The sequence below is a fragment of the Halichondria panicea genome, chromosome 6, assembly GCF_963675165.1.
Source record: "Halichondria panicea chromosome 6, odHalPani1.1, whole genome shotgun sequence".
NCBI classification, from domain to species: domain Eukaryota; kingdom Metazoa; phylum Porifera; class Demospongiae; order Suberitida; family Halichondriidae; genus Halichondria; species Halichondria panicea.
Genome location: NC_087382.1, coordinates 5,893,765 through 5,911,388, shown reverse-complemented (window position 1 = coordinate 5,911,388; position 17,624 = coordinate 5,893,765). Strand labels below are relative to the sequence as shown.

At 40.1% G+C, this 17,624-nt stretch overlaps 4 protein-coding genes across 5 annotated transcripts in view; 3 read left to right on the top strand and 1 right to left on the bottom strand.

The window, feature by feature from the left end:
- Nucleotides 1–17,624, top strand: part of LOC135336778 (uncharacterized) — a 171,751-nt gene that overhangs the window by 105,666 nt on the left and 48,461 nt on the right. The window lies entirely within an intron of this gene.
- LOC135336774 (erlin-2-like) overlaps nt 1–17,624 on the top strand; it is a 47,918-nt gene that overhangs the window by 21,330 nt on the left and 8,964 nt on the right. The window lies entirely within an intron of this gene.
- LOC135337962 (uncharacterized) lies at nt 2,416–7,356 on the bottom strand. Its single transcript, XM_064533981.1, has 2 exons — nt 7,262–7,356; nt 2,416–7,153 (listed from the first exon to the last, which is right to left on the bottom strand). The coding sequence occupies exon 2, from the start codon at nt 7,149–7,151 to the stop codon at nt 2,598–2,600; it is 4,554 nt and encodes a 1,517-aa protein (XP_064390051.1). The 5' UTR covers nt 7,152–7,153; nt 7,262–7,356; the 3' UTR covers nt 2,416–2,597.
- On the top strand, nt 10,764–16,860 carry LOC135337963 (uncharacterized). Of its 2 annotated transcripts, none has more exons than XM_064533983.1 (5): nt 10,764–11,358; nt 13,167–14,148; nt 14,208–14,444; nt 14,542–14,679; nt 15,247–16,858. In XM_064533983.1, exons 1-5 carry the CDS (start codon nt 11,260–11,262, stop codon nt 16,758–16,760), a joined length of 2,970 nt encoding a protein of 989 aa, XP_064390053.1. In that variant the 5' UTR covers nt 10,764–11,259; the 3' UTR covers nt 16,761–16,858. The 2 variants fall into 2 exon arrangements, with proteins under 2 accessions (XP_064390053.1, XP_064390052.1); XM_064533982.1 differs by lacking the exon at nt 10,764–11,358 and adding an exon at nt 11,990–12,876 and having other exon boundaries at nt 15,247–16,860.

The following is a 17,624-nucleotide window of genomic DNA, read 5'->3' as shown; positions in this document are numbered from 1 at the left end:
ACCAATCGCTCCACCATACTCAGCTCTGTTGTGTGTCAGCTCACTGTGGGAGATGCACACACAACTGTTTATGTAAACCTAAATTGCTCCATCATTATCAGCTCTGTTGTTTGTGAGCTCACTGTTGGAGATGGATACCGGTATAGATTACCTGAGTCAACACCAATCGCTCACCATGGTTAGCACGGTTTTTTGTCAGCTCACTGTTGGAGATGGACACATTACCTGAGTGAACATCAATCGCTCCACCCTTCTGAGAAGCTTTGTTATTTGGATACACCAAGTGATCACTATACAGGTCCAGATACCTCTTTTACTGCTCCTCCGCTCTCAGCACTGTTATAGTGGAACTTTGTGTTCTTGATCAGTACGTTGTTTGATTCAATGTAAACTGCACCTCCATCATTTCTAGTGAACACACTATTTGTTATGTACACATCATCAGCCTCAATGTGCAGTGCCTGACCAGTATTGTTCATAAAAAGAGTGCTCTCAATTGTTTAAGTTTGAGTATTAGCAATTTTAACGAGATGGTTTTCCAAGCCCGAAAAGTAGCAGTTTTTTTTATGTACACATCATTTGCACCGTCAAGGATAAAACTTTGATTAAATTTTTGAGGTCCAACATTCACTCCAACGAAACTCAAACGTTCAATACTCAATTCAGTAAGTACAGTAACACTAAAAAAAATCGTATCGTACGGAATCTAATACAATTGTACTTGTGTTTTGGCTAATGATTTGCACATGTGAGAAGCTACGAATCAATAACTGCTCAGCATGATCTCCTAGTAGAAAGCTCAAAGTCTCCACCAGATAACAGGTCTCATTGAGCAAGCTGTTCGAGAGTGAAAAAAGAACATTAAAAGGTGTACTCATAAATCTGAAAAAGTTCCATTTCGATAGTCATTACACAAATCCACTGGCACAATGTGATAGTACTGTATAGCGGGTAATTTTTGTGAGGTAAAAAATTCGTTTATCTGGAAAATGGTGGTTTTCATGAGTAAAAATGTCGTTGCCTGCACTGCATTCATACGTTCCGGTAAGCCACGCCTACTTTAAAATTTCGTGGGAGGTCAGCTTGCCCACCAAAATAACGAATTTTTTACTCCACGAAAATTACCCGCTAGACGTCTACATGTATACGGTATAGTGCTCACTCTTGGTAACTAGCTAGGGTCAGTAACAAACAGTACAAACGAGCTGAGAATTCTTCTAGACAGCATCTGAGGTGCATGTATGATCATTATTATATGATCATGCTGCTCTCAAATAGCTAAATAGCTGCATATACCGTGTAGTGTGCAGATTATAGTCTTCAACTCACTTTTAATGGACGTTGCAATCTTTTTTGTTTAACTACTTTTGCTATAATTATAAATAATAGTCAACAAGTGCTCTTTTATCATGTATCAATGGAGTTGAGATAGAGATGTGTGTTTACAGGAGTATGAATTAAGAGTATTCGACTCCCATGCACATTCGATTCCAGACTTTCCTCTTGCTTCGTTACAAATACTTGTTGTTGCATAACTGTGAAATAGGAAATGTACCTAACTATAACCACGCCATGAGTGTTCATACACTCCTGACCGCACGCTTACACACTGTCAACAGACACTCTTGTGATGTCAGGTGAATTTTCACCGTATATAAGTGTATTCCTATATAATTTTATACACTCTGTGATTGCTATGATATACTTGCGTAGTGTTACGCAGCTACTGGACAATCTAGATTAAGTCTTGTGCATTGTGTATAGAAGTGCTTGGGAGTCGGATACTCCTATTCATGCACTCCTGCATGGTATCTATTACATGTACTAAGTTTTCAAAACAGGATACTCCCAACAGCTGGACTCTTCGATACACGTTTGGTATTTGATTGTTTCGTTATAGTGGTCCTCCTAAAGGTACATAATATATTATAGCCATCATAGCAACACTGGGAACTTTGAGAAGATACCCAAGGGAATAATTATACTTTCTCAGATTTATGAGTATACACCTGTTAATATTTTTTCCAAGACCTTTAGAATTGTGTATTGCATGCATACGTGACTATGCAACGTAATTTGGTGTTTTTATTTTTCCCTAGCAGCAATTCTATTCTGATACATCACATGATGCATTCAAGCACCAGATCCTGCTTATAATTATATACCCCATATTCAACGAAACTTTTTAGTGCATCGAACATTTCGCACTATAAGGTAGCCTATAGTGTCTACAGAATAGCAAAATGTTGTGCACGCATTTTTGATAGCTCAATTCTCTCTTAAGAGAATAGAGAAGCCGGACCTGAGATGGGCCATTTTATATAGTGGGTGGTTGCTCTTCTGTCTTGTGGATAATTATTGTCAGTACAATTACTGCTTTGTTTCCTATCATCTTGTATCGTAATTGACCTCATGAATGTAATCAATGGCAGCATAATATACACAACATTTTGGGAATCAAATATTAAGCCCAAATCATTATAATTATATAATTGTCTCCCTCTCTTTCTTTAACATAACCAATTGCTAACGACAGCAACTGTTGGAAATAATGCCTACGAACGTTATAAAAAAGTACCTCAGCTAAATAAGAGAGTTCACACTTCATTACGTATAGGGCCGATTTCTGTGTGTGTAACAGCAGGACGATGGTTGACTTTTTGAGGGGGAAGGGCTTGTCTATAGTCTTCTGTGGTGAGGGGGGCTAGTTCATCCATGTAGGAGAGTCTCAGCTGTTCTGGCCTCGTGGCTGGTCTGATGATGGGAGGAGTGATGTAACGGTCAGGGTCAGCTTCTTCCTCTGCTCCATCAGTGTAAAGTGGATCCAAGGGGTCTCTTTGTTCATAGTTGTCTACTGCTTCGAGTAATTCATCATCATCATTTTCATCGGCTACCAGCTGATATATTTCCTGGGCATTGTTAGCTCGTCGGAGTCTCATGTCTGCAGCATCAGCTCGTAAGTTTCTTATGGTTTCTTCTATCTTTAGCCATGTATTGCTTTTCTTGAGTACGAAATTGTAAAAATGGTAGCAGAGGGTTGTCACAAATAAGATGAATGATATAGCTATTGAAGTATTGGCTAGTGCTGACAGATCTTTATTTGTATCTTTGACATATAAGGTGCCAAATGCTAGACAAACAATATTCAGTAGATAGAGACTTTCGAGGGAATCACAGAACTTACTTTTATACAAACGATTATTCAGTAGTTTCCAGCCGATCAGTCCAACTGATACAGCCCCAGATGATAGCACGGGAAGAAAAGTGTCTGGAGCCATGGAAGCTACTAGATTATGAGCAATCAGAGCAAAGAGGAGCAGTCCCACCCAGTAGCGATGCTTGGGAGTGAATGGAGCATGGTATGCGTCCATGAAGCCAATGTATTTTGTGTTCTTAGTCCATATCATAACCTTGGAACAGCGAGGAAACCATTGTCCAAAAAAAAGTAGAACAGTAAACAATCCACCGGCAATGAGGATAATGGCTGCAGCAACAAACCGAGGGATGTGATCGTGAGTGAAATATTGCACATTGCCGTCGTACACCCAAACTATATCACTTGTATCATCAGGATAATCCAAGACTCTGTACTGTAGTGCAGCAATAATAAACTGTAAGAGTTTAGAATATGACAGTAGGACGAGTGTGCCTAGGGCAGCAACTGGGTTCCTGTTGGAGAGGAGCTTTGCAAATGAGTCAAAGTACTGGCTCAAAATGATAAGAAGAAACATAAGAAGAAACAGGTAAGCGGGAAAGACAAGTTGAAGGAGCACTTTTTCTTGAGAGTTCATTATATCATAAAAGCATACCTCAATTCCCAAGTCAAGATTCAACCATGATACGAAAATTGTTAAAAAGTTGTTTAAACTAGGGAAGAAAATTGCTCTATTAGCAGCTACTATGTTGGCGTAAAATATGAGGCCATGAATATTTCCAGTTGCTATAGTGATGTTGAGCACGAGAATTAAAGCAACTAGCAATATGCCTGCCAGCGCAAATGGTATTAGTAGAAGAAGGTAAAGATCAGAGCATTTCTTACAGTTTGACGTAGCGAGCACAAAACTGAGTCCTGGTTTACATTCTCCACACAAGACACCACTTCGATTGTAGGCACACTGTTCATCAGGGTTACTTAGACTGATGTTGACTGGTTTTTGTACGCAATAGTCAAGTGTACAGCTGCTAACAACATACCCTGTTTCATTGGTGGTATTTATGACTGCAATCCATGTATTGCTATTTCTTTCCAGCGTTATGGCTCCATTTTCCTCAAAACAGTTTGTTATCTGATATCTTCGTTGCAAGTCTAGACCACAGTCACACTTGCATTCGATATCGGACTGAACTGGTTTGAGTCCAATAGGGCATGAGCAGATTTGAAAAGAAATATTAATAAGTTGTTTGGAAATTCCCAAATTAATGCATGGACCATTAGCATAGAGTTCCACTTGAGCAGAGCTGTCTTGTGAGAATACATTGTACTCTAATTCTGTGCACTGATTGCCAACTTCTTGTTCAGCCTGTCCTTCTTTAAGACGACCAACTCCACTCTCACTAACAACAGAACTGCGAATTGTGGCATTCATTGGATTTCCAACTTGGTCAACAGCCATAACACTAACTGTAAACTTGCGTCCCTTTCTTACAGAAATATAATTATACTCATTGTTGCAAAAAATGACTTGAATAGGCCTAGAGGAGATTGATGCTGTGGAGGATTTTACAGTGTTATGGATGTAGTCCAATCCAGATCCATTTGAAAGGATAGGAGGATATTCAGCATTTTTACTTATTGTACACCTGTCCAACAGACCTCCATAGATGTTTGCTCCTGACTGGGCCGTGTTATTTGTTATGAATGTGTTGAAATAGTTTGAATTATTCTTGGACCACTCATACAATTTAATTGTTTGAATGAAGCAGTCAGCAAAAATTATGTGAGGAGCATCAGTGTCTGTGGCCCCTACTCTGCAGGCACCACTCTCTGTGCCATCTGCCACAAATATTCCCCCTCCGTACTGAGCCGAGTTGTTGTTAATCATTAACTTGACATGTTGATCCTGAGTCCGATATTCTTCATCATTTTTAAATAGGTACAGTTTCGAACTTTGCTGTAGATACACTCCACCTCCATTAGCGTTAGCTGTATTTGAGTCGATGTTGACATACGATCGAGTAAGATTAAGGGTTGTTGCTACTACATTAATACCTCCACCATTCTCGGCATTGTTGTTAGTAATCTCACTTTGTTTATTTGGAGTGTTAAATATAATTGTACTTGAATATGCATAAATCCCTCCACCATCCTGGTGTGCTGTGTTTTGATAGATCTTTATTGGCTCATTTACAAAGAGTGTACTCTCTCTCAGAAATATCCCTCCTCCAGAGGTGGCTGTGTTGTTGGTGATGATTACTCCTTCTGTGTTAATATATATTTCACTCTGAACAATGCTGATGGCTCCTCCCAGCATACCCCGATTGTTACTGAGTGTTGTAGGTCCATTAAACTCAACTCGACTGTTGGCAGCAGCATAAATACTGCTTCCATCTACCATAAAACTGGCCGTGTTATTAGTAATGTTAGTGTTTTTCAAAATCAGGAGAGACTGAGCAATGTAAATCCCTCCATGGTCAGCACTGTTGTTTGTCAGCTCACAGTTGGAGATGGACACACTACCTGAGATGACATAAATCGCTCCACTCCAGTCAGCACTGTTGTTTGTCAGCTCACTGTTGGAGATGGACACATTACCTGAGATAACACCAATCGCTCCACCTGCAGAGTCAGCACTGTTGTTTGTCAGCTCACAGTTGGAGATGGACACACTACCTGAGATGACATATATCGCTCCACCCCAGTCAGCACTGTTGTTTATCAGCTCACTGCTGGAGATGTACACATTACCTGAGTTAACACCAATCGCTCCACCAGAGTCAGCACTGTTGTTTGTAAGCTCACTGTTGGAGATGGACACACTACTACCTGAGCGAACATAAATCACCCCTCTCTTGTCAGCTCTGTTGTTGGTCAGCTCACTGTTGTAGATGGACACATTACCTGACTCAACATCAATTGCTCCACCGTATTCAGCTCTGTTGTTTGTCAGCTCACTGTTGGAGATGGACACACGACCTGAGTCAACAAAAATCGCTCCACCCCAATGGTCAGCTCTGTTGTTTGTCAGTTCACTGTTGAAGATGGACACATTACCTGAGTCAACACGAATCGCTCCACCATAGTCAGCCCTGTTGTTCGTCAGCTCACTGTTGGAGATGGACACATTACCTGAGTTAACATCAATCGCTCCACCTTTCCCGTCAGCTCTGTTGTTTGTAAGCCCACTGTTGGAGATGGACACACTACCTGAGTCAACATGAATCGCTCCACCGTGCAGAGAAGCTTTGTTATTTGTGAAGTTACACCAAGTAATCATTACAGTATCAGATATCAAGTCTACTGCTCCTCCACTCTCAGCACTGTTGTAGTTGAACTTTGTGTTGTCGATCAGTACGTTGTTTGATTCAATATAAACACCTCCATCATTTCTAGTGAACACACTATTTGTTATGTACACCTCATCAGCCTCAATGTGCAGTGTCTGACCAGTGTTGTTCACAAAGAGAGTGCTCTCAATCATTACAGTTAGAGTACTAGCGATCTTAACTATGTGAATTTCTGCTTGATTGAATAATACACAGTCCAAAAAATAACAGTCTTTGATATACACATCATTGGTACCGTCAATAATCAAACCTTGATGTGAGTTTTGTGATCCAACATTTGCTCCAATAAAACCCAAGCGTTCAATATTTAACATTGTAATACTAAAAAAAAGTATTGTACAATTGCTATGAAATCCAACTACAGTTGTACTTGTATTCTGGCCGGTGATTTGCACATGTGAGAAGTTACTAATCAATAACTGCTCAGTTAACACATGATATCCAGGTAGAAAGCTCAAGGTGAGATTGTCTCCACCAGATAACAGGTCTGTTTTAACAAGCTGCTCGAGAGTGAAACAAATTCCATTTCGATACTCATGATACAAGTCAGTTGAATTCGCTGGCACAATGTAATAGTGCTCACTCCTGGTAACAGTTGCTAGGGTTAGTAGCAGTACTAACCATTTGAGAATACTTCTAGACAGCATATCTGAAGTGCATGTATGAGGATGGTTGTTGGTATGTATGTTAACTGTTCCAAGAATGGTATAAGTAATACAATGCATACCACAGAGTAATGCAGTTATCTTCAACTCACTTGTTCAATGGATACTGCACTCATTCATTATACTTCACTACTTTTGCTATTCAGCGAGCGCTTTAAATATTGTGTCTTCGTGATTACCACATCCCATGCACTTAGTAGAGTTTAAAAGTAGGAAGCACCAGTTCAACCACATAATGGTACGGCCATCTGTTCTGTGTTGTTGTCTGACTCAGCACTTACCATGGGATGTTTAAAAAAAACACCTATTGGCAAGTCAATATGTTACCTTCTCAAAATCTGTTGATTTTGTCTTGCATATAATGTAATCCTATGCAAGGACTGTTTTGTACATGAGACCAAAAGCTGCTAGCCACAAAAATCTCATCAAAGGAAGTAAAGTTAAAGGAGATCATAATATAATTTCGTCACCTGCATGCCTATGATCTGGCCAGTGGAATGGACGCACTGATCAAGTGTGTGAACTACTACACTGACTCTGTACCTGATTAACTGTACTGTTACCATGGCAGCTAGCCTCTGATAGCCTCCCATCACTGAAATCCAATTGGCTATCGCACGAAGATGCCCTCAAGGCATCTCCATTCCGTTCAGTAACACATGATAGACTCAAGCACCATGGAGGTACCTATTTCTACCTGTGAGGCCCTAGCTCTATTTATATAATAGCTGTACATGTACGTCCCCTTATCTTGATACTGTGTGATTGTATACTGGCCTAGCTGGTAAAAATACTATAGATGTACATATCATGTGCATGTGCATTGCTTGTTCTCCCATTAGTATCATTCCAATTAGGGCCGTAATGACATATCTCTTGGAGAGTTGCTGCATCGATGCTGCTTCAGGTATCAGGTGTGTGTTGGTGTGTCATGGCTCATGTGCATATATAGTTGCATGTGGTGCTGTGCACACACTTAACTATGTATGCAGGGCCATGAGAATTGAAGCCATCTATCACATGCATGCTCACTGCTGTTAAGATAAATGGGTATTTTCTTGTTCAATAGGTCAAGAACAAATAATGAGCTGGTGTATACAACACACCACTTTTCCGAGTTGCAAAATGTGTGGTATTATTTTTCTCCCCTAGTGCCCTTCTATATCGCTGCCACAGTTATGGTAGTGATATGATACTGTATCAACGTCATGTGATTCGTGCACTGTTATAATCCACATCAACATGCAACAGCTGGTTGCCTGGCAATGACAATAGTGTTTATAGGCTGGCCTCCACATTTTGCAACCAGGTACGCGTAAAGCATCGGAGATGTTTTAGATGGGAGGGGGGGGCAGAAAAAAGGAATAGATCCACTTGCAATGCAGGGAAAATCTTTGACAGTTCTCAGAGATCAAAGTTTAGAAATGCATTTGAGAGCTATTAGAAATGTCTTATTTGATGTGTGTAACTTAGTGGAAGCAAAGTCACGAGCAACTGCTTCAAGGTCAAGCGAATCAGTGTATATAAAGTAAGAATAGACGCTGGGGAAGTCATCGAGCTTCGTAAAAAGAAGGTCTTAGTTTGCCTACCTTCTTCATCATGGGCAGGCTGAGGTACTGAAGAGAAAAAAGAATTAATACTCCTTGTACCACAGTGAGCTAGCTCTAGCTAGAAATTTCAGCAGCATGTACATCAACTTTATTTACTGTACAGTGTTGTTGCAACAAACCACAATGTATTCACCAATGTGGTTAGATTTAAATAGATTCTGCAGAGGAGCCCCACCCCATTTCACAGTCTAAAAACCAGGGGGGCAACTGTTCCCCCAGCCCCCCTGCATGGTTCTTTTACAGCCCTGCCTACTACATGCATGCGTCGTACACATGCATATACACACACTGAAGTGTGCTGAGCACACTCAAAACAGGCACACATCTACCAAACTAAAATACAGAACAAATCACATCCCTATATAGTCATTTTTACAACAACAATTGAGCATGCAAGTTCTGAGAATGTGAAGACTTATTTTAGTGTAGTGCTTGTGTGTGCTGTATTCGACTACTACATGTTTATGCACTCTTTTCTCTTATCATGATTATATATACATGCATGTACGTGCATATAATTATAGTGAGCTCATGTGGTGTGAAACTTGTTTATGGTGGTCACCCTTGTGGACAGATCGAAATTACAGACAGTAGAGTGCACTGAGTCACTGACCAAGCATTCATGTGGTGTGTACTAGCTTCCTGTTTACTTCCTCTACACTGATTGCTGTGTGCTTACTTCCTGTCCATTGATTGTGGTGACAACATTCTGTCATACAAACCATAAACAAATTACACAGATTGCTTTAGTTCTCTATAGGGTGGCCACCATTTAAATTTCCAAGGGAATATTAAATGATCCCTAATTAAGTGCATTGAACATGTTGCCCCCAAAAGCCGGAGCAATATACAGACTGGAACCAGTCGCTCACACCCTGACGACCACATATTACCAACTCTAAGGTAACACATACTGCATACGTTTCAGAGCATCGCTGTAATGCATGCATGTTCTCTATCTCATTGCAATTGTAATGTTGATAAAAATGAAATATAAGTGCCTCGAAATTTTTGCGCTATACGGTATAACCACGCCTAAAAATAAGAATCGAGATTCTGGAGGGAACAGGAAATGGTTGGAACTTTGGGCGGAGGATGTTTACCATGGGCCCATGGCAACCTAAACTATGAGGCATGGCTGGCAGCTGATGAGGTAGGAATGTGTGTGTACATGTGTGTGTGTGTGTACATGTGTGTATGTATGTGATGATTATGAATGGCCTCTTTTACATTGCACAGCTGCATCAGTGTACTATGCATGTAAGTGCATGCATGTGCCTATACATTGATGTGTGTTACTGGTTGGCCACTTATATATGCGCCATGTACATGTATATGTATAAAATTATAAGTATAAGCATCACCTTAGTATGAAGATTGGAGATTTATTCGTACCTATATACATATTGTTCTTTGGCAATTTTCTGCTGCGATAAGTATTATATAATTATAATAGCTAATAATAGCTTTTTTTTCCCCTGCACTTGGACCTTAAAAAGTGTTTACTGCTAAACATGCATGTACAAGCAAAGATAGAATAATCATGTATATATATGCAGAGAACAAGTGCGCCGGGTGATACTATACTAATCCTCCGCGCTTCTCGTGGACAAGAAGCACTATATAAGAACCCCTCTTCCTTAAATTCTGGATCCGCCCCTGCGAGTGCATGGGACCGGGAACCAATGTGTATGGTAGCCAATGGCAATCAATGGGTTTTATTTGTTTGTGGTGATAGTTTGTTTCACTGTTATCACAGTGAAGAAAATCTACAGAGACAGCGAAGCTATATATATAACCATCACTATAATATCTCTCCATCTCATCCTGCATACAAACATATTATATGATGATCTGCTAATTAATTACTCTCTGGGAAACCTCTACCACAATATAGGCAAATAAAGGTCACCTTTCATAAGGTCACCTTAAATTATTGAGCCTCCTAGCAACAACTTCCTTTGACCTTAGGAGATAAGTCAATATGGGATAAAAACAGCAATAAACAACAAATTATTGTGGTCTCACTCACTTGATCTATGCTCTGAGCCAGATGCCTAGATAGTCTGTTATTTTCTAAAGCACGGCCTGCATGGACCCGAGACTATTGCCTAGAGCAAACTCCAACGAACCTGACGAAGTTCAGCTGTGCACTTTTTGTGCATTCTGATTGTCAACTCAAGGCATATATAACCAGTGTTCAAGCTGGTGCTGTGCTAATGCCTCTCGCCATGTTTTTGCTTTCACTCAAAAGTATATTAGAGTGTTATAATTATTAGTTTCTATAATGAATTTTATATTAAAGTTAGCTTATCTATATAAAGTCACTGAGAAGAAAAGACTTATCTATTGTTGTATTATGTGGCTTACCAGGACCTCAAGAAAGAAGAAAATTGATTCTTCCAGGATCTGTAGTTCAGTGTATATAAATCTAAGAAGAAAAGACCTGTGTACATGCATATTGTTATCTATATTGTTATATGGTAGTGTTTTGTGGCTTACCAGGCCCTCAAGACAAGATGATTCTGCCAGGAGGATCTGGATCTGGATCTTGGATATTATTTTCTCACACATTCAATGTGAGTTAAACTAGCCATAACTCGAGAAAGAAGCTTTAGTTTGCTAATCCACGAATCAAAATCCAAGAGAACGTGGCTAGAAGCACACACACACACACACACACACACACACACACACACACACACACACACACACACACACACACACACACACACACACACACACACACACACACACACACACACACACACACACACACACACACACACACACACACACACACACACACACACACACACACACACACACACACACACACACACACACACACACACACACACACACACACACACACACACACACACACACACACACACACACACACACACACACACACACACACACACACACACACACACACACACACACACACACACACACAGTCAGCTTTACCGTATCCCTCGTACGGCTACGCCTCGAGGCATAATTAAGAGCCAGCTGTACCGTATCCCTCGTGCGGCTACGCCTCGAGGCATAATTAAGAGCCATAAAATTAGTATTACAACGAATTAAGTGCTTTGTTGATTTCATTATACTGCATGTTTTGCTCTTGAATTACACTTGTACGTAGCTACAGTCCATCCAGTCTAGAGACAGTACATGTATACAGCATGCATATGAATGCTCCTTTTTATCATTTAGCAATGTTATAATTACTGAATGTGAGTGATTAGTATAACGGTATACCAATCTATACCACACTTATTGCTTACTAGTATTGGGTCATTTTTGGTACGCACACAACAGGATAATAACCATGGAAATAGTAATTAAATTAATAGTTTTTTATGTCCACAATACAGTAGTGAAAAGGTACAAGACATTATACAACAAATCTTTATAGTACACTCCATCTTCAATTTAAGTGCTGTTTTGCTTTAACCTACCTGAGAATGATCACGACATGCATGCTACATGCATGTTACAGTCATGGCTGAGTGATAAATCACAGCATTGTGAGTTGACTGGTTAAGGTTACCTTAACTTGGGCTGAAAGGTTACCTTAGGTTTAAGAGAGAGTAATTAGCAGATTATCATGGTTGCAGGATCGAGATGGAGAGATATTTTTATGGTTAGGCAGATATGAATGGTCGCAGGGCGCATACATAATCCGGCACAAAGGATTATTGTCTATACATGCACAGTCTAGGTGGTTTGCACTCCTTGAGTGCATGCATGCTGTAACCACACAAAGCATAGTGCAAGTTGAATCTGGCAGTACACTACATGACAGTTAGAAATCAGTAAAAATGAGACTTGCAACTTTGTATTTTTGCATTCTTGCTGCACTCCTGCTCTATCCTGCAAATGGCAGCAAGCCATTGGTGAAAGCCCCAACAGGAGCCACTATTACTGGTCACCATATTGTGGTGCTCAAGCAAGATTCTTCCGAGATTAACCTGCACAAAGTAATGGAGAAGGTGAAGAGGATGTCGGATGATGTCACTGTGCATCGCTACACTGAGCATGTGGGGAAGACATTCACTGTGGATGCACCAGAACATGTCTTGGACAAGGTCAGACTAAAGTTAAAACAGCAAATATTACCGTATAGCAGGTAATTTTCGTGGGGCAAAAAATTCATTCAACTTGAAAAATGGTGGTTTTCGTGAGTAAAATTTCATTGTCTGCACTGTATTCATACGTTCCGGTAAGCCACACCTACGTTAAAATTCCGTGAAGGTCAGCTTGCCCACGAAAATTACCCGCTATACGGTAAATCGTGCTATTGCTACATATTTATATGGCGCGAATGAGTTAATTAATGTACAAAGGTTAATTTCTCTTCTATCATGCATATACATAGATACGTCATTTGGAAGAAGTCAGGCATATTGAGGAAGAAGACATGGCGTTTGAGGCTGGTGTTTCATGTTCCGGCGCTGACGGAGTTAACACAACTTGTTATCTCTGGTTTCTAGACCGACTTAATCAGCTTAATCTTCCCTTAGACCACATTTTCACTAACACTTTCAATGGTGAAGAAGAAAGGGCTGTCGATGTGTACGTTTTGGACAGTGGAATTGAATTCGAGCATTATGAATTTGAGAATCGAGCAAAGTATGCTGGCTATGATCCTGTGGATGAGTACCATTTTACCACATTGAAAACACCTGATTATAAACCCCATAATGGAAGAGATTGCAATGGACATGGAACTTTGGTTGCCAGCTTGATTGGAGGAAAAACATTTGGAACGGCAAAGAAAGTGAATCTTTTGAGTGTTAGAGTACTTGGGTGTGATAGAGCTGCTCCATGGAGTGTTATTCTAGATGGACTCAACTTTATTGCGACAGAAGTTGCTGAGCGAAGAAGACCTGCTATCGTGAGTATGGCTCTTAGCGGTAGTGTGCATTCATCCCTTAACACAGCAATTGCAACTTTGCACAACGACAGAAACGTGTTGATTGTAGGCTCTGCTGGAAACTCTCAAAGTGATGCCTGTATGTCTTCTCCTGCTAATAACAGTTTTGTATTGAGGGTTGGTGCAAGTACTCTTAGTGATAAAATATACGAAAAATCAAATTATGGTACTTGTGTGGATGTATTTGCCCCTGGGGAGCAAATCATAGGAGCTGATATTTCTTGCGCAACATGCACAACTGAGAATAGGAGTGGCACTAGTTTGGCTTCTTCCCTTGTATGTGGAATAGCAGCCGCTCATCTTTCTCGTTCACCACTAATGCAGCCGTTTGAGCTTAAGCAAAAAGTAATTGAATTGTCTTCTAAGAACATTCTAAGTTTCCCAAGCCCATCCAATACTTCTAATAACAGACTGGTCAATTTTGGTACGTTTCCTAACTATTATGATCACTATTTTTGCATACATGTGTTGATTGTATTGCAGATTGTGGAGGTACATTTACGCTATCCAGGGTTTCAGGAGAGGTGGTCATTGTATCTACCAATTTCCCCAAACCGTACCAAAACAACTTGAAGTGTACATGGACTATACATGCTCCAATCGAGAGCTATGCCTACATCGAGTTTGATTTCCTCAAAATAGAACACAAGTATGACCAGCTGAAGGTGTGCAATGGAAAATCATGCTCGGAAAAAGATGCTCAAGTAGCGGTGTTGTCAGGTAAGCCAGTTTTTTAGCTAGGAGATTGTGGAACCATGCATGCACGTCAAATTTATCACATACTGATGATATACATGCTATATGTATATAATTATAGGTGATTATGGAGAAGTTGCTTGTGGCTACGCTTCTACTGGCAACTTCCTCACACTTGAGTTCACTACTGATGGTACAACTACCTCAACTGGATTCAGAGCAAAATGTATGGCGGAGAAAAGACCAATACAGCTTGTTGGTATGTGACTATACTAATTTCTTCATGCCATTTTGTGTTTCATACTATAGCCTCGACCCCATGCCGATTTGTCTCCAATTTAACGCTAGGTCGTCTTCTCGGCCTGGTATTGATTGTATCTGGGCGTGACTGGAAATTGTACATTAATAATTTGTTCCATGTACTGGTTTTTCAAGTATACAGTGGCTAAAAATACAGCGATATAATCATAAATGACACTAGAAATTAATACTGCTACGTAATGATAGTCCATGTGGTCAATTCACTTTACAGAGTAAGTATGCTTACATTCACCATTAGTGTTTCTTGTTGCTCCACCTTGCTCAGGTATTCGCTCATTTTGAGCGAATACCTGAGCAAGGTGGAGCAAATATAGCACATACCCAGATACACGCCCAGATACAATCAATACCAGGCTGAGGAGGTGACCTAGCGTTAAATTGGAGACAAATTGGCCTGTGGTCGAGGCTAGTTTCATACATACTTCAAATTTGTCGCACTATAGTGTGATGTGTGAATTTGTATTCACTTTAGATATAAGGTTCCATCTTTTTTCTGTTTCTCCAGACTGTAAATTGTCCAAGAATAAGACAATATTGCAGTTTGATGTGGAGAGCCATGGAATCAACGTTGGGAACCGCTTTTCAATAAGCAAGGACTGGCATGTGGTGTTTGGGGGAAGGAGGCAAGGTATGAACATGGCTGTTATTGACGAAGTTTCTGGCAAAGTTGTACTAATGGAGAATTTCGATAGCAGCGCAGGTTTAATTATGTTATCACAAACCATTGAGAATTTGCATCCTGGTGCTTTTGTCGTACTTGGGTCTAGCGGAAATGCAGCCAGTGGTCTAGACGAACGAGCAAGACGGGCCTTGAGCACATTAGGCTCTACGTATTTTAACAGCATTAATACTCTTACTTCATGGGCACTGATTGGAATCAAAGGCTTAGCAAGAGGAAGAGCTGTCGAGAGTTTGAGTGAACATTTTGCTGTCAATGTTTCCACCCAAGTCAAACTTCAGCCGAGACACGAGTATGGATTGCGCATATCTGTTATTTCCGGTGGGAAGCAAGGTGGTGGTGATATTGCTAACATTACAATTGATGGAAAGGAGGTGAAAATTACCAGTGATGAAAAGAGTAATATCGGACTTAATGTAGTTGTTATTAACGAAAAGTCAGGAGAAATTTTGGACACAAAGGTATTCAATACCAATTCCGAAGCCTTTTCAGATTATTCACCTTCTGAAGCATTTGTGGACTTCATTAATGCATTACCTATAGGGCGTGTTGTAGCCATTGCTATCAAAGGAGATGCTATTACTCATTTAACAGAGGAGGCGAAGCGTGCGTGTGAAAAAATTGGAAGTAGACTGATTCGATATGCTCGTGTTGACAGGTCTTGGGCTATCATCGGACGAAAGAATGCTTTACCGGGAGAAGTAGCTGAGTCAGTTAAATACAGCTATCAAGCATGGGCAACTCTCTACCTACCTGTTAATGAAAGCAAGAATACAAGCTCTTATTGCAAGATCTCTGTTAGCTCAAGCACAGGCTCATCTCGTTCATGTAGCTATTCTGGAAATATCGGAACTTTTATCACCATTGGAAATAGCACTTTCCCATCCAATTTGTGCCCAGGAATTGGAATTACTTTTGGTTTGGTGAATGAAGATAGCTGTACGTTCGAACGAACTGTGACATACGACACCAATTCATACTCTTGGCGATACCGCTATGGGAACAACTACGCTCGAGATTTTATCAATACGATCAAAAATGGGCGCATCGTCGTTGCAACTATCAGTCATGAAGGCTCTAATGGAATTGATAACACTGGAAGAGCAGCTCTGGAGTTGATAGGTAGTGCCCACATTAGAAATGTTGGAGCTTATCATGCTTGGGCTATCATTGGAAGGAAAGGAGCGGCCCCAGGTTCAGTACCAGAGTTCCATAATGATGGTAGCTCCCCATACACGGCTGCAATCAGTGCTAAAGTGCCTCTCACTGTGCCTGAGCTCCCTATCGTTAGCAGCTGTGAAGATTCGATCTATCCTCTCAATTGTCGTGCTGGGATATAACTGTGTACTGAATAGCATAGATAGTATATACCAAAACATTGTGATAACTACCCTGAGGGGCTTAGAATGTGTCTTGTTAGGTTTTGTCTATCTGGTAAATATTATTGTAGAGACTACGTATACAGTGCTGGAGAGTAAATTTTCTTCTACTGTATACATGAATATGAATACTTTGTGATTGTAACATTTCTAAAAATTCTGCACATCTGATACCATTGTGAATGATCTAAAACATATCTAAAAATATGTGATGGTTTACAAGATTTTCAATAGTGAAAAATCGTTTAGCGATGGAAAAGACCAATCGTTGTCGGCTAAGGTGGAACTCTGGCACAACATTCTTGAATAGTTTAGCTAACAAGTCATTGGAGTGGAGAGCAACTGGAAAAGATGATCGGAGCTAGTTTTGATCGACAAACCACCACTACCACTATACCTCCATGATTTCTTATAGTTACATAAGTACACACAGCAATTACTACTCAATTATCAGTTATTTCTTTTTTGCTTAGCGATGGAATTCAAGCAAACTTGTCGGATAAGTCTAATTTTTTCACACAGTTAAATAAAATATCTAACTTTTTAAAACGAATTTGTCCATAAACTTGTTGGCTACGTCTAATTTTTTCCATAGATGTTAAATAAATTGTCTAATTTTTGATACAACAAATTTGTCCAAAAATACTGAGATATTTGAAGTTACACAATTTTTACGATCACCCCTATTTACCACTACAAAAACTTTTGGGGAAATATTATTTTTTGTAGCTTATTTATTCACCTATACAATGTTATCAGCACAATTTCTTAGAAGTGTTCCAATCTTGAGATACATTTAAGTACAACTACTACCCGCCTATTGTG

Bases quoted from the DNA above. Each gene is read 5' to 3' on its own strand.
- LOC135337962 (XM_064533981.1), bottom strand. From the start codon at position 7,151: ATGCTGTCTAGAAGTATTCTCAAATGGTTAGTACTGCTACTAACCCTA.
- LOC135337963 (XM_064533982.1), top strand. From the start codon at position 12,610: ATGAGACTTGCAACTTTGTATTTTTGCATTCTTGCTGCACTCCTGCTC. The intron at 12,877-13,166 runs GTCAGACTAAAG...GCATATACATAG, and splicing joins CAGAACATGTCTTGGACAAG to ATACGTCATTTGGAAGAAGT. The intron at 14,445-14,541 runs GTAAGCCAGTTT...ATATAATTATAG, and splicing joins TCAAGTAGCGGTGTTGTCAG to GTGATTATGGAGAAGTTGCT.